Source organism: Equus quagga, chromosome 1, assembly GCF_021613505.1.
Source record: "Equus quagga isolate Etosha38 chromosome 1, UCLA_HA_Equagga_1.0, whole genome shotgun sequence".
NCBI lineage: Eukaryota > Metazoa > Chordata > Mammalia > Perissodactyla > Equidae > Equus > Equus quagga.
The window spans coordinates 58761622-58777159 of record NC_060267.1 but is presented as its reverse complement, the minus strand read 5'-3'; the positions used below and the strand labels follow the sequence as shown (position 1 = coordinate 58777159).

General features: G+C 48.8%; 1 protein-coding gene across 2 annotated transcripts; it reads left to right on the top strand.

Moving 5' to 3' along the window:
* The first annotated feature begins 841 nt into the window (after nucleotides 1-841).
* Nucleotides 842-15236, top strand: VCP (valosin containing protein). Of its 2 annotated transcripts, none has more exons than XM_046672059.1 (17): nucleotides 842-1152; nucleotides 4341-4452; nucleotides 4637-4809; nucleotides 5924-6066; nucleotides 6757-6887; nucleotides 7425-7556; nucleotides 8588-8690; nucleotides 9345-9478; nucleotides 9559-9694; nucleotides 10051-10163; nucleotides 10788-10952; nucleotides 11042-11164; nucleotides 11434-11646; nucleotides 11844-12152; nucleotides 12432-12581; nucleotides 14261-14415; nucleotides 14570-15236. In XM_046672059.1, the coding sequence occupies exons 1-17, from the start codon at nucleotides 857-859 to the stop codon at nucleotides 14673-14675; spliced, it is 2694 nt and encodes an 897-aa protein (XP_046528015.1). In that variant the 5' UTR covers nucleotides 842-856; the 3' UTR covers nucleotides 14676-15236. The 2 variants fall into 2 exon arrangements, with proteins under 2 accessions (XP_046528015.1, XP_046528019.1); XM_046672063.1 differs by having other exon boundaries at nucleotides 1033-1156.
* Nucleotides 15237-15538: the final 302 nt, after the last annotated feature.

Genomic DNA, 15538 nt, shown 5'->3' with positions numbered 1-15538 from the left:
GGGATTTGACTCTCAGTGAAATGTGTTTGCATGGATAGGGGGTGAAGGGTGAATTAATTCAGCATGCCACTAAAGCTGCCTATTGAATATAGTCCGGGCTAATTGACATTTTGGGCCCAAGGACTTCAAGTATCAGCATGCACTTTTCTTGCTGCTTTGGGCTCTGTTGAAGCTGCTGTGTGTTTTGTGGTTTCCTTTTGACCCCTCTCTGTACTTGAGTGCCCTCCCTTCTCCAGCCATTAGTATTAATACTCAGTGGTAACAGGAAGTATGTACCTCCAAGCCCTGAGGAACTTTAATGCCTGTGGAATTAGGGTTACCAGGGGGTGCAGTGAAACTAGGGTAGAGTTGATTAAGAGCTGGGGAGCTAGTCAAAACGTCCAGAGGAGGGGTGGCTGGAGTCAGCGTTTTGAAGGAGTAAGGAGGGGGTTAGGGTGGATTCTCAGGTTTTGGAAGAAGACGGGTGTGTAGGTTATCACTACAACAGGACTAGACTAATACAAGGGTTCAGTCCATTGTGCCAGGTTCTTCCAGCAGGATAAACTCAGGAGCCAATGAACTCGAGCCAAGTGGGAGAGTCCACCTCCCAGGGATTAAAGGCTCTCCTTTCGCCCGTCGCTCTCGCCCTTTTCCTCTCGTTGATTGGTCGAGAATCCTAATCCGTGGAGGAAGCGCAGCGTTGCGGCCAATTGACGTGGCGTTACTAGGCATGTGGCCTCCCTGAGGCGGGAGCCCGGCCACAAGCGAGTTCCCTGATTGGCTCTGGTCCGCGGGTTGCTGGGGAGAGGCGCGGGGAGGCGGGCGGGAGTCCCGGGGCAGGCGCTGATTGGCTGAGGTGAGAGCCCCTCTCCTTCCGATGATTCGGCTCTTCTCGGCTCAGTCTCAGCGGAGCGTCTACTGCCGTCGTCGGAGTAGCTGCTGCCGCTGCCCCCTCGCGGATCAGAGCCAGCGCCGCCCGCCCGCCCGCCCGCTGCCCAAGTGCAGCCGAGAGGAAGCGAGAGGGAGGCCGCTGCGGGCTCGTCGCTGCTGCTCGCCCCCGCCCGGGAGAGCCGAGCCCGGCCCAGTCGGCCGCCTGCCGCCCTTCCTAGCCGTTACTCTCGGGCCGCCCCAGCCGCCGGCCGGAGAGGCGCGCGCCATGGCCTCGGGAGCCGAGTGAGTGCGTGCCGCCGCGGCGCGCCGGGAGGTGGAGGCCGGGCGGGCGGGAGGCGAGGAAGGGGCGAGCGGGGCCGGGCGGCTGCGCGCCCGCGCGCCCCCTAGGCGGGCTTCGCCCGGCCCGGGCGGATCGTGCTGTGTCATGCAGGCCGCTCGGGCCGCTCGGCCCCGGGAACGGCCGTCCGGCCCGGCCGGGATGGCCGCCCGCTGGGCAGGCGCGGGGCCCCGCGGGTCGAGACGCCGCCCGCGACTCGGCCTGCCGCCGCTGAAGGCCTCTGGTCCCGGCGAGCAGGCCCCGGCCCGACGCCTACCGGGCCCGGTGGGCGTGGACTCGGGGCCACGTGAAGGCCGGAGAGGCCGGACACCGAGGCAGAGGCCCAGGCGGGGAGGCCCGCGAGCCCGGGGGAGTCACGACGGCCCCCGCGGAGCGGCCGGCCTGCCCTGGTGGCGTCCTCGAGCGGAGGTGGGGGCTGTTGGGGAGAGGCCGCCTGCTTTCGCTGTGGCCTTCCTGCTGCTCTGGGCCTGTCGTTCTCCACACGAGACAGCTTTACTCAGTTTCCCTTGGTGTTATGAAATGGGGGCAGGGAGAACAGAACTTGTCTTCTCTCTACTATTTTAGGTTCCTGCTAAAAGTTCGAATCTCGGTTCATATTTTGAGGGCCTTCCTAGATTTCAGTCTTCGTGGAGTGAAGGTTAAAGTTGCCCTGTGTCTTCAGACACACATGCTCCTTTCCCCAAGCTGCTGTGTTGAGAAATCCTCGGCTTCCCACCCTTCGGGAAAGCATACGATAAAACCTGGTCTCCTTTGCCCATTGAATTTAGAATCAAGAGCTTGAGACTGAAAAGGAAAAAAACTCTTCTATGCAAATCACCTTCTTGACTCGAGGAGAGTTTAGTTTTTTGAAGTGTGTTCCTTTTTTTCAAGTTTCTGAATCAAGATGAAGTATTACTTAGGTGCCTATTTAAAAGGACTACTTATTGAAGTTTAAAATATTCTCTTAGATTATCCTGTCAGTCTTTTGTTTTTAAGATTCAAAATAAAAATCCAAAATTCTTGGAACCTGGTACCATAGATGGTTTCTAATCTCTAAGTCATCTTGATGACTCCTAACTCCAAGTCCCCTGTGGCCCACTGGGGTTCTAGAAAGGGTCTGACTCATGCAGAAGACAATGGAGGATGTCCTCAAAGACCCTCCAGGACTGCTGTTGGTCCGTAATCAGGCTGAATTCTCTCTTTTAGAGGTGCCTTCCCTCGATCTCAGTAGACGTGGGATTAAAAGTTTTTAAGGGAAGAGCATACCACTCATCTCTAGTGCCAGGGTCAGGAGTGGTAGGCAGATTGGAGGTCTTTCCTAGAAGATAGCTTAAATTCCTAGAATTGGGGTTAAAATACAAACTATGATGACGAGAGGCATGTGGCATTTTATTTTTGTTTAGCCTCAGTCCTATAGATCAAATGGGAAGATGGGCAGCTCTTGGAGGGTATTTTGTTGTGTGTGGGAGAGGGAGAATTGATGGCTTTAAATTGCCGGCAGCTTCACCTTGACCACACTTGCCCTCCAGGGTGTTAATAAGCATGGGAAGACTGCTTTCCCTGCAGCATTGCCCCCAGAGTGCCACACTTTTGGGTTGGGGGAGGCAAGTTTAAAGTGAGCAAACTCCACTCTTGGAAACTAGTTTAAAGGCCATGATTAAAGATGCAGCTTATGTGAGAGGATCAGCAGAAAACTTAAACCTTGTTAGATGAGTGGGATTCATATTTCTATTGTGTATATCAGGACCAAAAGATGTAAAAACTCCGTAACTTCCTTGCTCATATTCCAGAGCACAGGCTTCCCTTTCTCTTGCAAGTTGTGAAGATATCTCCAATAGGAATACTGTTTTGTTTTGTTGACTGAGGTATCCCCAGATCCTAGAACAGTGCCTGGTGTATAACAAACATAAACTCATTATTTGTGGAGTGAAGAAATAATTCATGAAAAAGATCCTTTTTTATTTAATTCTTTGCTTCCTCCATTGTCTGGGCCTCCCTATTTTGGTTAATTCTCATGTATTCCTGAACCTTACTAAGAGGAGGTACCTCTTCAAAGGGAGAGCCCACTGAGTCTAGTTAGCGAAGGCTGGAAATGAGCTAGGTAAGAAATTAGTGTTGGGTGAATGATCTTAGCTTCTAGGAAATGATAGAAACTGTTTGGACAGTTTAAACTGAATTTAGATTCATGCAACCTTGATTTGGGTGAGAAGGATTTGGATTTGCCCCATGTCTCAGCATTTCTTGGTTTTGACTATTTGAACCAACTTCATGGAGTTGTGTGCCTTTGCGGAGATTACTGTGAAGCTCCTTTTAAGCTTGAGCTTCTTTCTGAAGGTTCCAGATCTGTTAGTGTTTTTTTTTTTCCTTCAAATCTGATGGTCTGTGTGTTTGACATTCCTGTGGTACATAGAATGCTCTGGCATTCAGCAGGTTTAGCCAGTAAGGAGTGTAGTGCTAATGCTTCTGCGTCATTGTCCTCAGGCTTCCTTGGTGGGACTTGGGGCCTCCCTGAGCCCTATGGGAAGTTGTCATGCTCACTTGATTCTGCAAGAAGCTTAGCAAAGAAAGAGCTTGTGCTTTATTTTGCAGTGCTAATCATAGTGACCATTAATACCATGTACCAGGCATTGTGTTGAACATTTTGCATTCATTATCTCACTTAAGACGTGATCCTCTGAGATAGGTACTACTGTATTTCCCATTTTACAGATGGAGACATCAGCTTCTGGAGAGGTTAAAACTTACCCAAGATTACAGTTGAGCACTGGCAGGTTTGGAATTCAGCCTTAGCAGGACCGAATACAGAGTCCCTTCTCTTAATCAGTATTCTCTATCAGTCTAAACTATTTTCACTTCTCTAATTGCCACTTTGGCCTCCACTTCTATTTTGTCTTCTTAGGCCATAGTTTCCTGACCCTAGAGCAAAATCACTTGGGGCTTTATAGCTAGGATACCAGTGCTCAGAACGCCAAGAGCTGCTAGAATGGGAATTGTAATATGTGCTAGGACCTTGGCTGAATTTCCCTCATCTGAGCTCTCTGATGTAGAGATGACTTCATTTATCCACTATTTCTCTCTGAAGTATGAGTTTTAGAAACTACTGGGGACTGGGACTAGAGTATGTATTGGGACTGACTTCATTTTCTCTTTCTAGTTCAAAAGGTGATGACTTATCAACAGCCATTCTCAAACAGAAGAACCGCCCCAATCGGTTAATTGTTGATGAAGCCATCAATGAGGACAACAGTGTGGTGTCCTTGTCCCAGGTAAGTTGGGTCCACAGTCCAGTCTTTCCTATTTCGTTTAACCTGAGGGCTTTTCCCAGGTTTCTTTTCTCATTTTTTTTGCAGTGACCACAGATAGACTGGGGTTTACTGGGAGTCCCAACCTCCAGGGCTGCTGCTTACTCCCTGGCCCAGTGACCCAAAGGCCTTAACCTTCTTTCCTCAGCCCAAGATGGATGAGCTGCAGTTGTTCCGAGGTGATACAGTGTTGCTGAAAGGAAAGAAGAGGCGGGAAGCTGTGTGCATTGTGCTTTCTGATGACACGTGTTCTGACGAGAAGATTCGAATGAATAGAGTTGTTCGGAATAACCTTCGCGTACACCTAGGGGATGTCATCAGGTGTGTGTGGGGTTTTTGGCCCCTTAGGGATGGGAGGCCAGCGACAGCCTGCATTACAGGCAGGACCCCAACGAAGGCCTTGGCAGCTGGAGATATTGGAAGCCTTCTAGCCATGGGAAGATTTATGTTTCAGGGTTGTCTTTAGGTTTTGGTTCTACTTCCTTGGGACTGAAAATCTGCCTCTGCATGACCCTTGGGACAAGTTGGCATTTCTGTGACTTTCTTGATGCCTTTATTTTTTCTACCAGAGATATAATTTGTCACACCATAGACCCTGGTTTAGGATACCATTTCAGGGCATGTGTTTGCCAGATAACTTCACTATTGTTTGGGATTAATGGCTTGTGTTGGGGTTGGAATGAGGCAGGAGTGTGGGCATAGAAGGTGGACTCCTAGCAGGTCTTTTTAAGGATCCAAGTTAATCCAGGAGAGAGGTGTAGTTTGAGCCAGACCCAGGATAGCTCCAGTCTGGGTGACTTGGGACTTCAGTTTAGCCAAGAGACTCTCCTATCTTGGTGTCATCTCTAGCCACTGCTACCCAACCACCTGTCACCTGGCCAGGAATATCTCAGGCTTCTGATTCTTTTTTATGGATTTTAGGTTCCATGTAGCTTTTCTTCTGGAGGTGCTTAGTCACTTTCTCAAGGTGCTTTGACCACCTGGCTGAGATTATTTTTTCACTTCTATTTCTCTGATCCTGACACTTGTCAGACTAAGGCCTCCCTTTGTAATATTGGGTCACCAATATTAGCCAAAATGGGTCATCCTTGGATTTCTCTCACTGAAGACGCTCTCTCCCATGTCGTCTTTGTGGGAATTCCAGATGTGGGGGTCTTTCTTTGGGCTCACTAATTAGGCGTGGGTAGCCCCAGTAGCTTCTTCTGTTGACTACTGCTACTACCACGCCCTGAGTATGACCTGTTTTTTGTTTTAGTTCTGTTTGGCTGTTCCTTTGCCCTCACTCCCACCCTGCCCTTCTGCCTCTCTTCACCTAAAGCCATCCCTGCCTTTTTTCTTTCGCTCGCCATCAGCTCTCTGTGCCAGGCCCTTTTGGACACCCAGTGCTTGGGGCTGCAGTGTGGTTGGTAACGTGGAGTCTGCTTGTCATCCTCAGCATCCAGCCATGCCCCGATGTGAAGTACGGCAAACGTATCCATGTGCTGCCCATCGATGACACGGTGGAAGGCATCACTGGCAATCTCTTTGAGGTATACCTTAAGCCGTACTTCCTGGAAGCTTATCGACCCATCCGGAAAGGTGAGAGAGACTTCTAGGGACTGAGATTAAGGATGGTTGCTTGTAGGGGTACTTGGGAGTAAACTTTGGAACATTTTTGTTTCTTTCTCATGTATGTGTGCATACACATGCATTCTGCACACATGCTCATGTGTACTCTCTCCTTTCCCATTCCTCCCCCACACACTGTTCCCCCATTCCCACTTCCTGCTCCAGTAGAGTAAGCTATTTTCTCTTGTATCTCTGAAGGAGGTGGTAGGCCATTTTGGCTGTGTTTCAGTCCCAAGTATATTTAATATTTAGCACAGCTCTACTGTTGGTGTTGGTTGTGAAAGCTTGGTTTACCTATACCCCAGAAGTCAAAAACCTTATGGACTTCTGGCACATCAGGTTTTGCTCACTATCCTCTTGAGTGGCAGAGGGACTCGTCACAGTCTAGCTTTCTCCTCTTACCTAATGGCCTGACAAGGGGTGCCATGTCCACGCCCAGGATCCGAACCGGCGAAACCCTGGGCCACCGCAGTGGAGCGTGCAAACTTAACCACTCGGCTACGGAGCCGGCCCCTTACCTAATTCTTAATAGCATGGTGGGAAGGAGAAAGGGCAATGTTTAGTGAACTTGGCATTCTAGACCCTATGTTCTGATGAGGAATTCTTATGTGGTCTGGTAGTTGACACCTTTAACTGCCCTCGTGCTGATTGCTCTCACAGGAGACATTTTCCTTGTCCGGGGTGGAATGAGAGCTGTAGAATTCAAAGTAGTGGAGACAGATCCCAGCCCTTACTGCATTGTTGCTCCAGACACGGTGATCCACTGTGAAGGGGAGCCTATCAAACGAGAGGTGAGTTCTCTCCCTGATCCTGATTACTCCCTGTCTCTGATTACTCAGTGGGGCAGTCATGTGGTAGCTATCAAGACTGAGTGTTTTCTGGCCCTAAACTTCTTTCCAGAGGTGGGAAACCTCCTAGCTATTCCTTTCTGGGCCTAGGGGTTTCTTAGAAGTATCTGATCCCAGTAATTTTAAAAATCTAGATTGAACCCAAAGGATCTAAGTGGTTGGAATAATTTTTGGAGAAGTGATGCTGGCGATGGCACCCAGACTTCTGCCTGTTTCCCAGAGTTTCAAGCCTCAGGTCTTAGAGGGGGATCCCTTCTCGGTAAGACTAAGGACAGTGTGAGAGAGAAAGGTTATGCTAGAAATCTTTGCTTTGAAACTTTTAGAGTTGTTCTTAGAGGCAGGATCCTTTTAGAGGAGCATCTCCTCATACAGCAGATTTCTCTACAACATATTGTGAAAAGATTTGGAGAAACTCAACTTTTGCTGATAGTTTTGCTGATACTCCTGCCTTCTCCTTTTCTTTATCTCCTTCATATTCAGGATGAGGAAGAATCCTTGAATGAAGTAGGCTATGATGACATTGGTGGCTGCAGGAAACAGCTAGCTCAGATAAAGGAGATGGTGGAGCTGCCCTTGAGACATCCTGCCCTTTTTAAGGCAATTGGCGTCAAGGTGAGCATCCTGGGCTGTGGGATGTAGTGTAGGGTGATAATTAATGAGTATTGGGTGTCTAATCCCCAGACCTGTTTTCATACTATGTTTCATTGTTGCCTTGGCTTAGAGAGGCAGTAATGCCCTCCTTGTGTTTATAGAGGGCTGTAAGTTCATTAAAGCTACTAATGGATTGGAACAAAGCGGGCCAGTTAAGTTCTCTGTCACATATGTTTTTTGTTAAAACCTTTTAAAAATGTAAAAACCGTTATCATCTCATGGACCTGATAAAAACAAATCTCACATTGTTTGCTGCCTTGTTCCAGAACAATGCTGCCCAATAGAAGTAGAAGTTAAATTTGCAGAGTGTAAAGGGTCCCGAGTCCAAAACATTTGAGAACTGTTGGTCTAGAATGTAATTTCCCAGCCATTTCCATATGATGAGACATGCTGAAGGTGAAGTTATCACCCCTTTCCCTAGTATGCACCATGCAAATAATTTTATCTTCTATGTGGGCCCTTCTCATGTGCTGCTTGTGGATGAGGCCACAGAAAAGACAGCTTCAAAGAGGAAAACTTGTGGTTGGCGGTAAGGAAAAGCATTCCAACACGATAATAAATCCTGGAGGGTTGTCATTACCGGACTGAGTGAACCTCTGGCACACTCCTAAATGGCTAAGCTAGTCCTTGGCCCTTGTCTGTCTAAAGTCAAGCCCTTGGCCTAATGGTCTCTTGCTTTTCCCTCATCTTTAGGATCTTCAGACTCACACTAGAGTTTCTTAGGCTGATTTTTCTGCCCTTATTCTCCTATGCAGGTTGCAATCATAAGCGTTGTCAGCTTTCTAGCAGTATTTTCTTTCCTGATAAGAGGAGTATGGTGTGAAATAAACTGTATTCCTAGCAGCTACTGCCGAGGGCTCATTCTTACTGGTGTCAGGGTTGAGGTCTGATTCTTTCTCTAGGTAGAGCCCTAGGGAAGCCATTTTAGGGTAGATGAGATTAGGAGAAGGTAAGAGTATGAACCTAATCACGTCCTCTTTACTGTTCCTCAGCCTCCTCGGGGAATCCTGCTCTATGGACCTCCTGGAACTGGGAAGACCCTGATTGCTAGAGCTGTAGCAAATGAGACTGGAGCCTTCTTCTTCTTGATCAATGGTAGGAGACTTGGTTCACCTTATGTTTGGCTGGATTCAACACTGACCTTAGCATGATCCAGTCTCATGAGTTGGAGAACCCATTGACACATTTATTTGCACATATGCCCTCATGTAAACTTGAGCATCTTTCATCTGTTGGGGTACATTACAGATAGATAAGCAGCAAGGGGAAGTTACTCTACTCTGGTGCCCCCTGATCTGTGCCCCTTGAGAAAGATTGGTGGACAGGCTGAAGACATTTAGGGGGAGCAAGTGAGAATGAGAACTCAAAAAATCTATGCTCATTTATTTGAGAGCGTTTGGGGGAAGATTGGCTGCGATCAGCTGGCTCTTTGAGAATGATATTTAGCTGGTAGAATCCAGCTGGTGTGTTGTTTCTCCTGTTCTGGCCAGAGGTCCCAGAGCATCTGCTGTCATTTTCACACTTTCAGCTCTTCTATGAGATAAGTGTACTGAGTCTCTTGGCTTCTTCCCAGCCTGGCCTGGTGGCTGTCCTGGGATAGTGGCGAGTTGAGACTATGAGAAAGTAGGTAGAGGTTACCACATTTGCACCCAGGACCTGTCTCTGGGTTGGGCAAACAAGATATTTGATTTCTTTTGGGATTGAGGAAGGATGGAGTTTGTCATTGCCTCCATTCTATATGCTTTTTAGGTCCTGAGATCATGAGCAAGTTGGCTGGTGAGTCTGAGAGCAACCTTCGTAAAGCCTTTGAGGAAGCAGAGAAGAATGCTCCTGCTATCATCTTCATTGATGAGCTGGATGCCATCGCTCCCAAGAGAGAGAAAGTAGGAACTTAGCCGAGGGGAGATAGTAGGGGGTTGAAAGGTCCTGACTTCACTTCTGACCAGACATCCTGTCCTGACAGACACATGGGGAGGTAGAGCGGCGTATTGTATCACAGTTGTTGACCCTTATGGATGGCCTAAAGCAAAGAGCACATGTGATTGTCATGGCAGCAACCAACAGACCCAACAGCATTGACCCAGCCCTACGACGTTTTGGTAAGGATCCCAAATTTCTTTCAACCCTGTCCTTGCTCAAAAGGAGATAATGGCTCTACTGGGCTGTATTTCTTTGATCCCGTATCTGTCCTTCTTTGAAGTCATCTACTTCTGAGGATTTCTTGAACCTGTTTGCAGTGATAGGGCCAAGGGGTCCTTTCACTTATCCCATGTCCTGTCTAGGGTGACCAGCCATCCTGGTTTGCCTTAGACTGAGGGGTTTCCCAGGACATAGAGTTTTCATTGCTAACCAGGACAGTCCTGGGCAAACTGTGATGATTGGTCACTTAAGGCCTGTCCCTTCTTCCCTCTTGACCAGAAATGAGCCCTCTCTGTGTTCACACACTGTCCCACAGGTCGCTTTGACAGGGAGGTAGATATTGGAATCCCTGATGCTACAGGACGCTTGGAAATTCTTCAGATCCACACCAAGAACATGAAGCTGGCAGATGATGTGGACCTGGAACAGGTGGGGTGGTGATGAGGGCTGGCCAGGAGTTAGGATATCTGTTTCCAGGCAGTTGAAGAGACTGGCTAGGGACATAAGCTTAAGATACGAGGAGATGGATTTTTTTTTTTTAAGATTTTATTTTTTCCTTTTTCTCCCCAAAGCCCCCCAGTTCATAATTGTATATTCTTCCTTGTGGGTCCTCCTAGTTGTGGCATGTGAGACACTGCCTCAGCGTGGTTTAATGAGCAGTGCCATGTCTGTGCCCAGGATTTGAACCAACGAAACACCAGGCCGCCTGCAGCGGAGCACGCAAACTTAACCACTCGGCCACGGGGCCAGCCCCTGAGGAGATTGATTTTGATTCCTGGGCAAGGAAAGGGAAATGATCTGAGATTGAATCCCGGAAACTGGATTTGGCATGTTTCTCAGTTGACACTATGTTAGAGTAAACCAGAATTTTGGGGGCAGCTTTATTGCCAGGCCCCAAGTCCAGGTTTGAATACTTAAAACACAGCCAGTGAAAGGGAAATGGGAGAACCCAGAGATAGGAGTCGGGGGAAGGGGCCAGGATTCCGTTGTCTCTGAGCTTCCTAAGGCAGCTTGTCTTAGAGATGGGATAGTAAGTAGATCTTCTCTCTGCAGGTAGCCAATGAGACTCATGGGCATGTGGGCGCTGACTTAGCAGCCCTGTGCTCGGAGGCTGCTCTGCAGGCCATCCGCAAGAAGATGGACCTCATTGACCTGGAGGATGAGACCATCGATGCTGAGGTCATGAACTCCCTGGCGGTTACTATGGATGACTTCCGGGTGAGAACTGCACCTCCATCTCAGGTATACACACATGCACTTTGACCTCTCCCCTGGCAAGTCTCATCCCATTTTTCTTCCTTTTTTAGTGGGCCCTGAGCCAGAGCAACCCATCAGCACTGCGGGAAACTGTGGTGGAGGTGCCACAGGTGACCTGGGAGGACATTGGGGGCCTGGAGGATGTCAAACGTGAGCTTCAGGAGCTGGTCCAGGTAGGGTAGCTTGGTCCAGGGTAAGTCACTGCCTCAGTACATTGTAATTGAACTGAGTGGTCTTGGGGGTGTTGGCACATTCATTGCAGGAATTGTGAGAGCATAATTCAGGAGGCTGGTATTCTCAGGTTGGAGGTGCTAAGGAGCCTGCTTCTAGGGAACCTGGGTCTTCCACCGTGGAGTGGTGGGGTAGGGGGGAATGCTTCTGTTTCGTTAGGTTTCTTTCACACTATGCCGGATCCTGGAGCCCTCTTTCCTTTTCCTTTTAGTATCCTGTAGAGCACCCAGACAAATTCCTGAAGTTCGGCATGACACCCTCCAAGGGGGTATTGTTCTATGGACCTCCGGGCTGTGGGAAAACCTTGCTGGCCAAAGCCATCGCTAATGAGTGCCAGGCCAACTTCATCTCTATCAAGGGTCCTGAGCTGCTCACCATGTGGTTTGGAGAGTCTGAGGCCAATGTCAGGGAAATCTTTGACAAGGTGAGCTACACGTGGCTGGGCTATCTATTCACTTGCTTGGGGGTAAGGTAGGGATAGAGGTTGTTTCTTTGGGGTGTTAGGACCATCTCGTTCTGGCAGCTCAGCTGTGGCAGTGAAGGTCACTTTATTTTCTTTTCCCACTCAGGTCTGAGAGACCCACTTGTGCTAATGCTTGAGTCCCCCTGTCCTTCCCACAGGCCCGCCAAGCTGCCCCTTGTGTACTATTCTTTGATGAGCTGGATTCGATTGCCAAGGCCCGTGGTGGTAACATTGGAGATGGTGGTGGGGCTGCTGACCGAGTCATCAACCAGATCCTGACAGAAATGGATGGCATGTCCACAAAAAAGAATGTGTTTATCATTGGTGCTACCAACCGGCCTGACATCATCGATCCTGCCATCCTGCGACCTGGCCGCCTTGATCAGCTCATCTACATTCCGCTTCCTGATGAGAAGTCCCGAGTTGCCATCCTCAAGGCCAACCTGCGCAAGTCCCCGGTTGCCAAGGCAGGTGCAAGGTCATGGGCCAGTGGGGGACCTTTTTGAGTCCTTAGGCTAGTGTGGAGTGCTCTTTGGTTCCTGGACAAGATTCCATTAGGGATTTCTGGAGTTAGGGTGTAAAGGAAGTTGGAAGATTTGAGGGTATTAGGATAATCTAGAGTCAGAGATAAAATAAGGTGCCAAAAATGGGACAAACTAGAATTGGGAGTGCTTGGGTGGCTCGAGATCAGTGTATCACAGGGGAGGAGAGGCTAAATGCTCAGGTAGCTCTGTTGCTGCTTTTAGGACGTGGATTTGGAATTTCTTGCGAAGATGACTAATGGCTTCTCAGGAGCTGACCTGACAGAGATTTGCCAGCGTGCTTGCAAGCTGGCCATCCGTGAATCTATTGAGAGTGAGATTAGGCGAGAACGGGAGAGGCAGACCAATGCCATGGTGAGTAGGCACCCTTTCCCCAAATGTGCCAGTCATGGGGAGCCAGGGGACAGTTTCTACCATGCATGGAGTTAAGAGTATAAAGTTTTTGAAAGATAATCTGACTGAGATGTTTAGCAGGGCCTCAAAGAGAAAGAATGCTGGGGTTCACCCCTTTGGTCTGGAATTAGAAAGGCTGAGAAGAGATGGCCAGACTAATGCTCAGTCTGAACTGGGCTGGGCTCCATGAGGGAAATCAAGCTGCGATTGTATAGATAAACAAACAGAACAGGGCTTAGAACCTGCCAAGTAACGCCTCAAGTTAAATGCAAAATCATGTGTGTGTGTAGATAGGTACTCTGTATCATCTTACTTCTTTCTCACCATGTCATGGCATAATGTTAGAGACTTACTGAATGAATGGAGGGAGTCTGTGACATCTCTTCTCCCTTTCATAAAAGTCTAGAAACTACTGATAAATGAATCCTAGGGAGCAATGTCTTGGAACTCACAGCAATTGGAGTGGCTTCTTAGTGGAGGAGACAGGGTTTGACCTGGGCTATGAAGGGAGGGTAGGATTCTTTCTTTTTTTTTTTTTTTTTTTTTGAGGGGGTGGATTGGGCCTGAGCTAACATCTCCTGCCAATGCTCCTCCTTTTCCCTGAGGAAGACTGTCCCTGAGCTAACATCTGTGCCAGTCTTCCTCTGTTTTGTATTGTATGTGGGATGCCGCCTCAGCATGGCTTGATGTGTGGTGGAGGTCTGTGCCATGGTTCTGAACTGGCAAACCCCGGGCTGCCAAAGCGGAGTGCACGGAACTTAACCACTACACCACTGGGCTGGCTTCCAAGAGTAGAATTTTGACAGAAGAGCCCAAGTAAGCTTCTTGAAAAGTAGGATTGCAGGAATTGGGGAAAACCTGGTTAGATTTAAGAGGGTATATCTTACTGGAAGTGAGGCCACTAGGTAAAGTGTCATTCAGATGTGGTAAGCACTGAGAGCCGTTGACATTTCTTTTTAAAATTTAGGTGTATTGGGGCCAGCCCGGTGGCGCAGCAGTTAAGTTCTCATGCTTTGCTTCCGTGGCCTGGAGTTTGCGGGTTCAGATCCCAGGCCTGGACCTTTGAGCTCATCAGGCCATGCTGTAGCAGGCATCCCACATATAAAATGGAGGAAGAAGGGCACAGATGTTAGCTCAGGGCCAGTCTTAGTCAGCAAAAAGAGGAGGATTGGTGGTGGACGTTAGCTCAGGCTAATCTTCCTCAAGCAAACAAAATGTAGGTGTATTGAGGTATAATTTACATATAGTAAAATTCACCATTTTTGAGTGTACTATTTCCATGGTTTTTTGACAAATGTGTTTAAGTTTTGTAATTGCTACCGTAGTTGAGATACAGAAATTTCTGTCATCCCAAAAAGTTCCCTCATGCTACTTTAGTCAGCTTCTTTTTACCACCCTGAGCCCCTGGCAACCACTGATATAATTTCTGTCCCTACAGTTTTGCCTTTTCCAGAATGCATTGACAGGTTTTCAGCAGGGCAGTGACTCGATTTTAGGAAGATTGGCCTGGAGACTTAAATTGGATTGGAGAGGCAGGGAGACCAATAAGCTACTGCAATAATGGGGGGCAGGGAGGCCAGAGAAGGAATCCAGGCTGGGCCTTAACCAGCCCTGGTGGTCTGTGTTTACCAACTCCGCAGGAGGTGGAAGAGGATGATCCAGTGCCTGAGATCCGCCGAGATCACTTTGAGGAAGCCATGCGCTTTGCCCGCCGATCTGTCAGTGACAATGACATCCGGAAATACGAGATGTTTGCTCAGACCCTTCAGCAGAGTCGGGGCTTTGGCAGCTTCAGGTAAGCAGGTTGCAGTGGGCAGTGCTTAGGTTGTCTTGGGGAACTGTACAGCCAAGGTAGTGGGAGTCCTAAGGAGGCTAGAAGGGTTAGTTGTGAAAATTCTACACAGGCCCTGTCCTAACCCTCTTTTTTGGCTCTGCTCTTGTGCACACAGATTCCCTTCAGGAAACCAAGGTGGAGCTGGCCCCAGTCAGGGCAGTGGAGGTGGCACAGGTGGCAGTGTGTACACGGAAGACAATGACGATGACCTGTATGGCTAAGTGGTGGTGGCCAGCGTGCAACAAGCTGGCCTGGCTGGACCTTGTTCCCTGAGGGTGGGGGCGCCCGCCCAGGAGGGACCAGGGGTGCGCCCATGGCCTGCTCCATTTCTTAGTCTGAACAGTTCAGCTACAGTCAGACTCTGGACAAGGGGCTTTCTGTTGAAAAAAAACAAAACGTAACAAAAGTGATAAAAATAAAAGTGATTTTCATTTGGGAGGCGGAGAGTGAATTACCAACAGGGAATTGGGCCTTGGGCCTACACCATTTCTGTTGTAGTTTGGGACAGTGCAGGGACCTGTGTGGGTGTGAACCGAGGCACTGTCGCCACTCCCCACAGTAAAGCATCTGCACGTCACTCAATGCTGCCCAAGCCCTCCCTTCTTCCCCCTACCCAACCTAGGAAGGAGGGTGAAGGGCCACAGTTGCTGGGTGTTTATATAGAGAATAGGTTGATTTTACTTTACATGCTTTTCGGTTAATGTTGGAAAACTAATCACAAGCAGTTTCTAAACCAAAAATGACATGTTGTAAAAGGACAATAAACATTGGGTCAAAATGGAGCCTGTGTCCTGGCCCCTGTGCCTGCTTCTTTTCATGGGAAGGGCCTTGGGCTACCCCTCACTGCCAAGGCATGTTTCCACATGTGAAATCTTGGAAGCAAGATTGCGCTGTCTTCCTTTCCTGATTAACATCGGTGTGATACTGCTGCCTCGCCCCGTGTCTGCAGTGTCACTGGATGGGACTGCAGCGGAGGGGGAGCAGCCTGATGGAGCTCCAGATGTGGAGAATGTGACATCCTACACCTGTGTTTGATGTGGATGGTAAGGCTAGGCCTGCAGAGCCCTCTTTTCCTGAGCAAGGA

What these genes read in the sequence shown, in the direction of transcription:
- VCP (XM_046672059.1), top strand. Translation starts at nt 857, where the DNA reads ATGATTCGGCTCTTCTCGGCTCAGTCTCAGCGGAGCGTCTACTGCCGT. An exon ending in ATGATGTGGACCTGGAACAG is followed by an intron (nt 10,164 to 10,787) that starts GTGGGGTGGTGA and finishes TTCTCTCTGCAG; the next exon opens with GTAGCCAATGAGACTCATGG. An exon ending in TTACTATGGATGACTTCCGG is followed by an intron (nt 10,953 to 11,041) that starts GTGAGAACTGCA and finishes TTCCTTTTTTAG; the next exon opens with TGGGCCCTGAGCCAGAGCAA.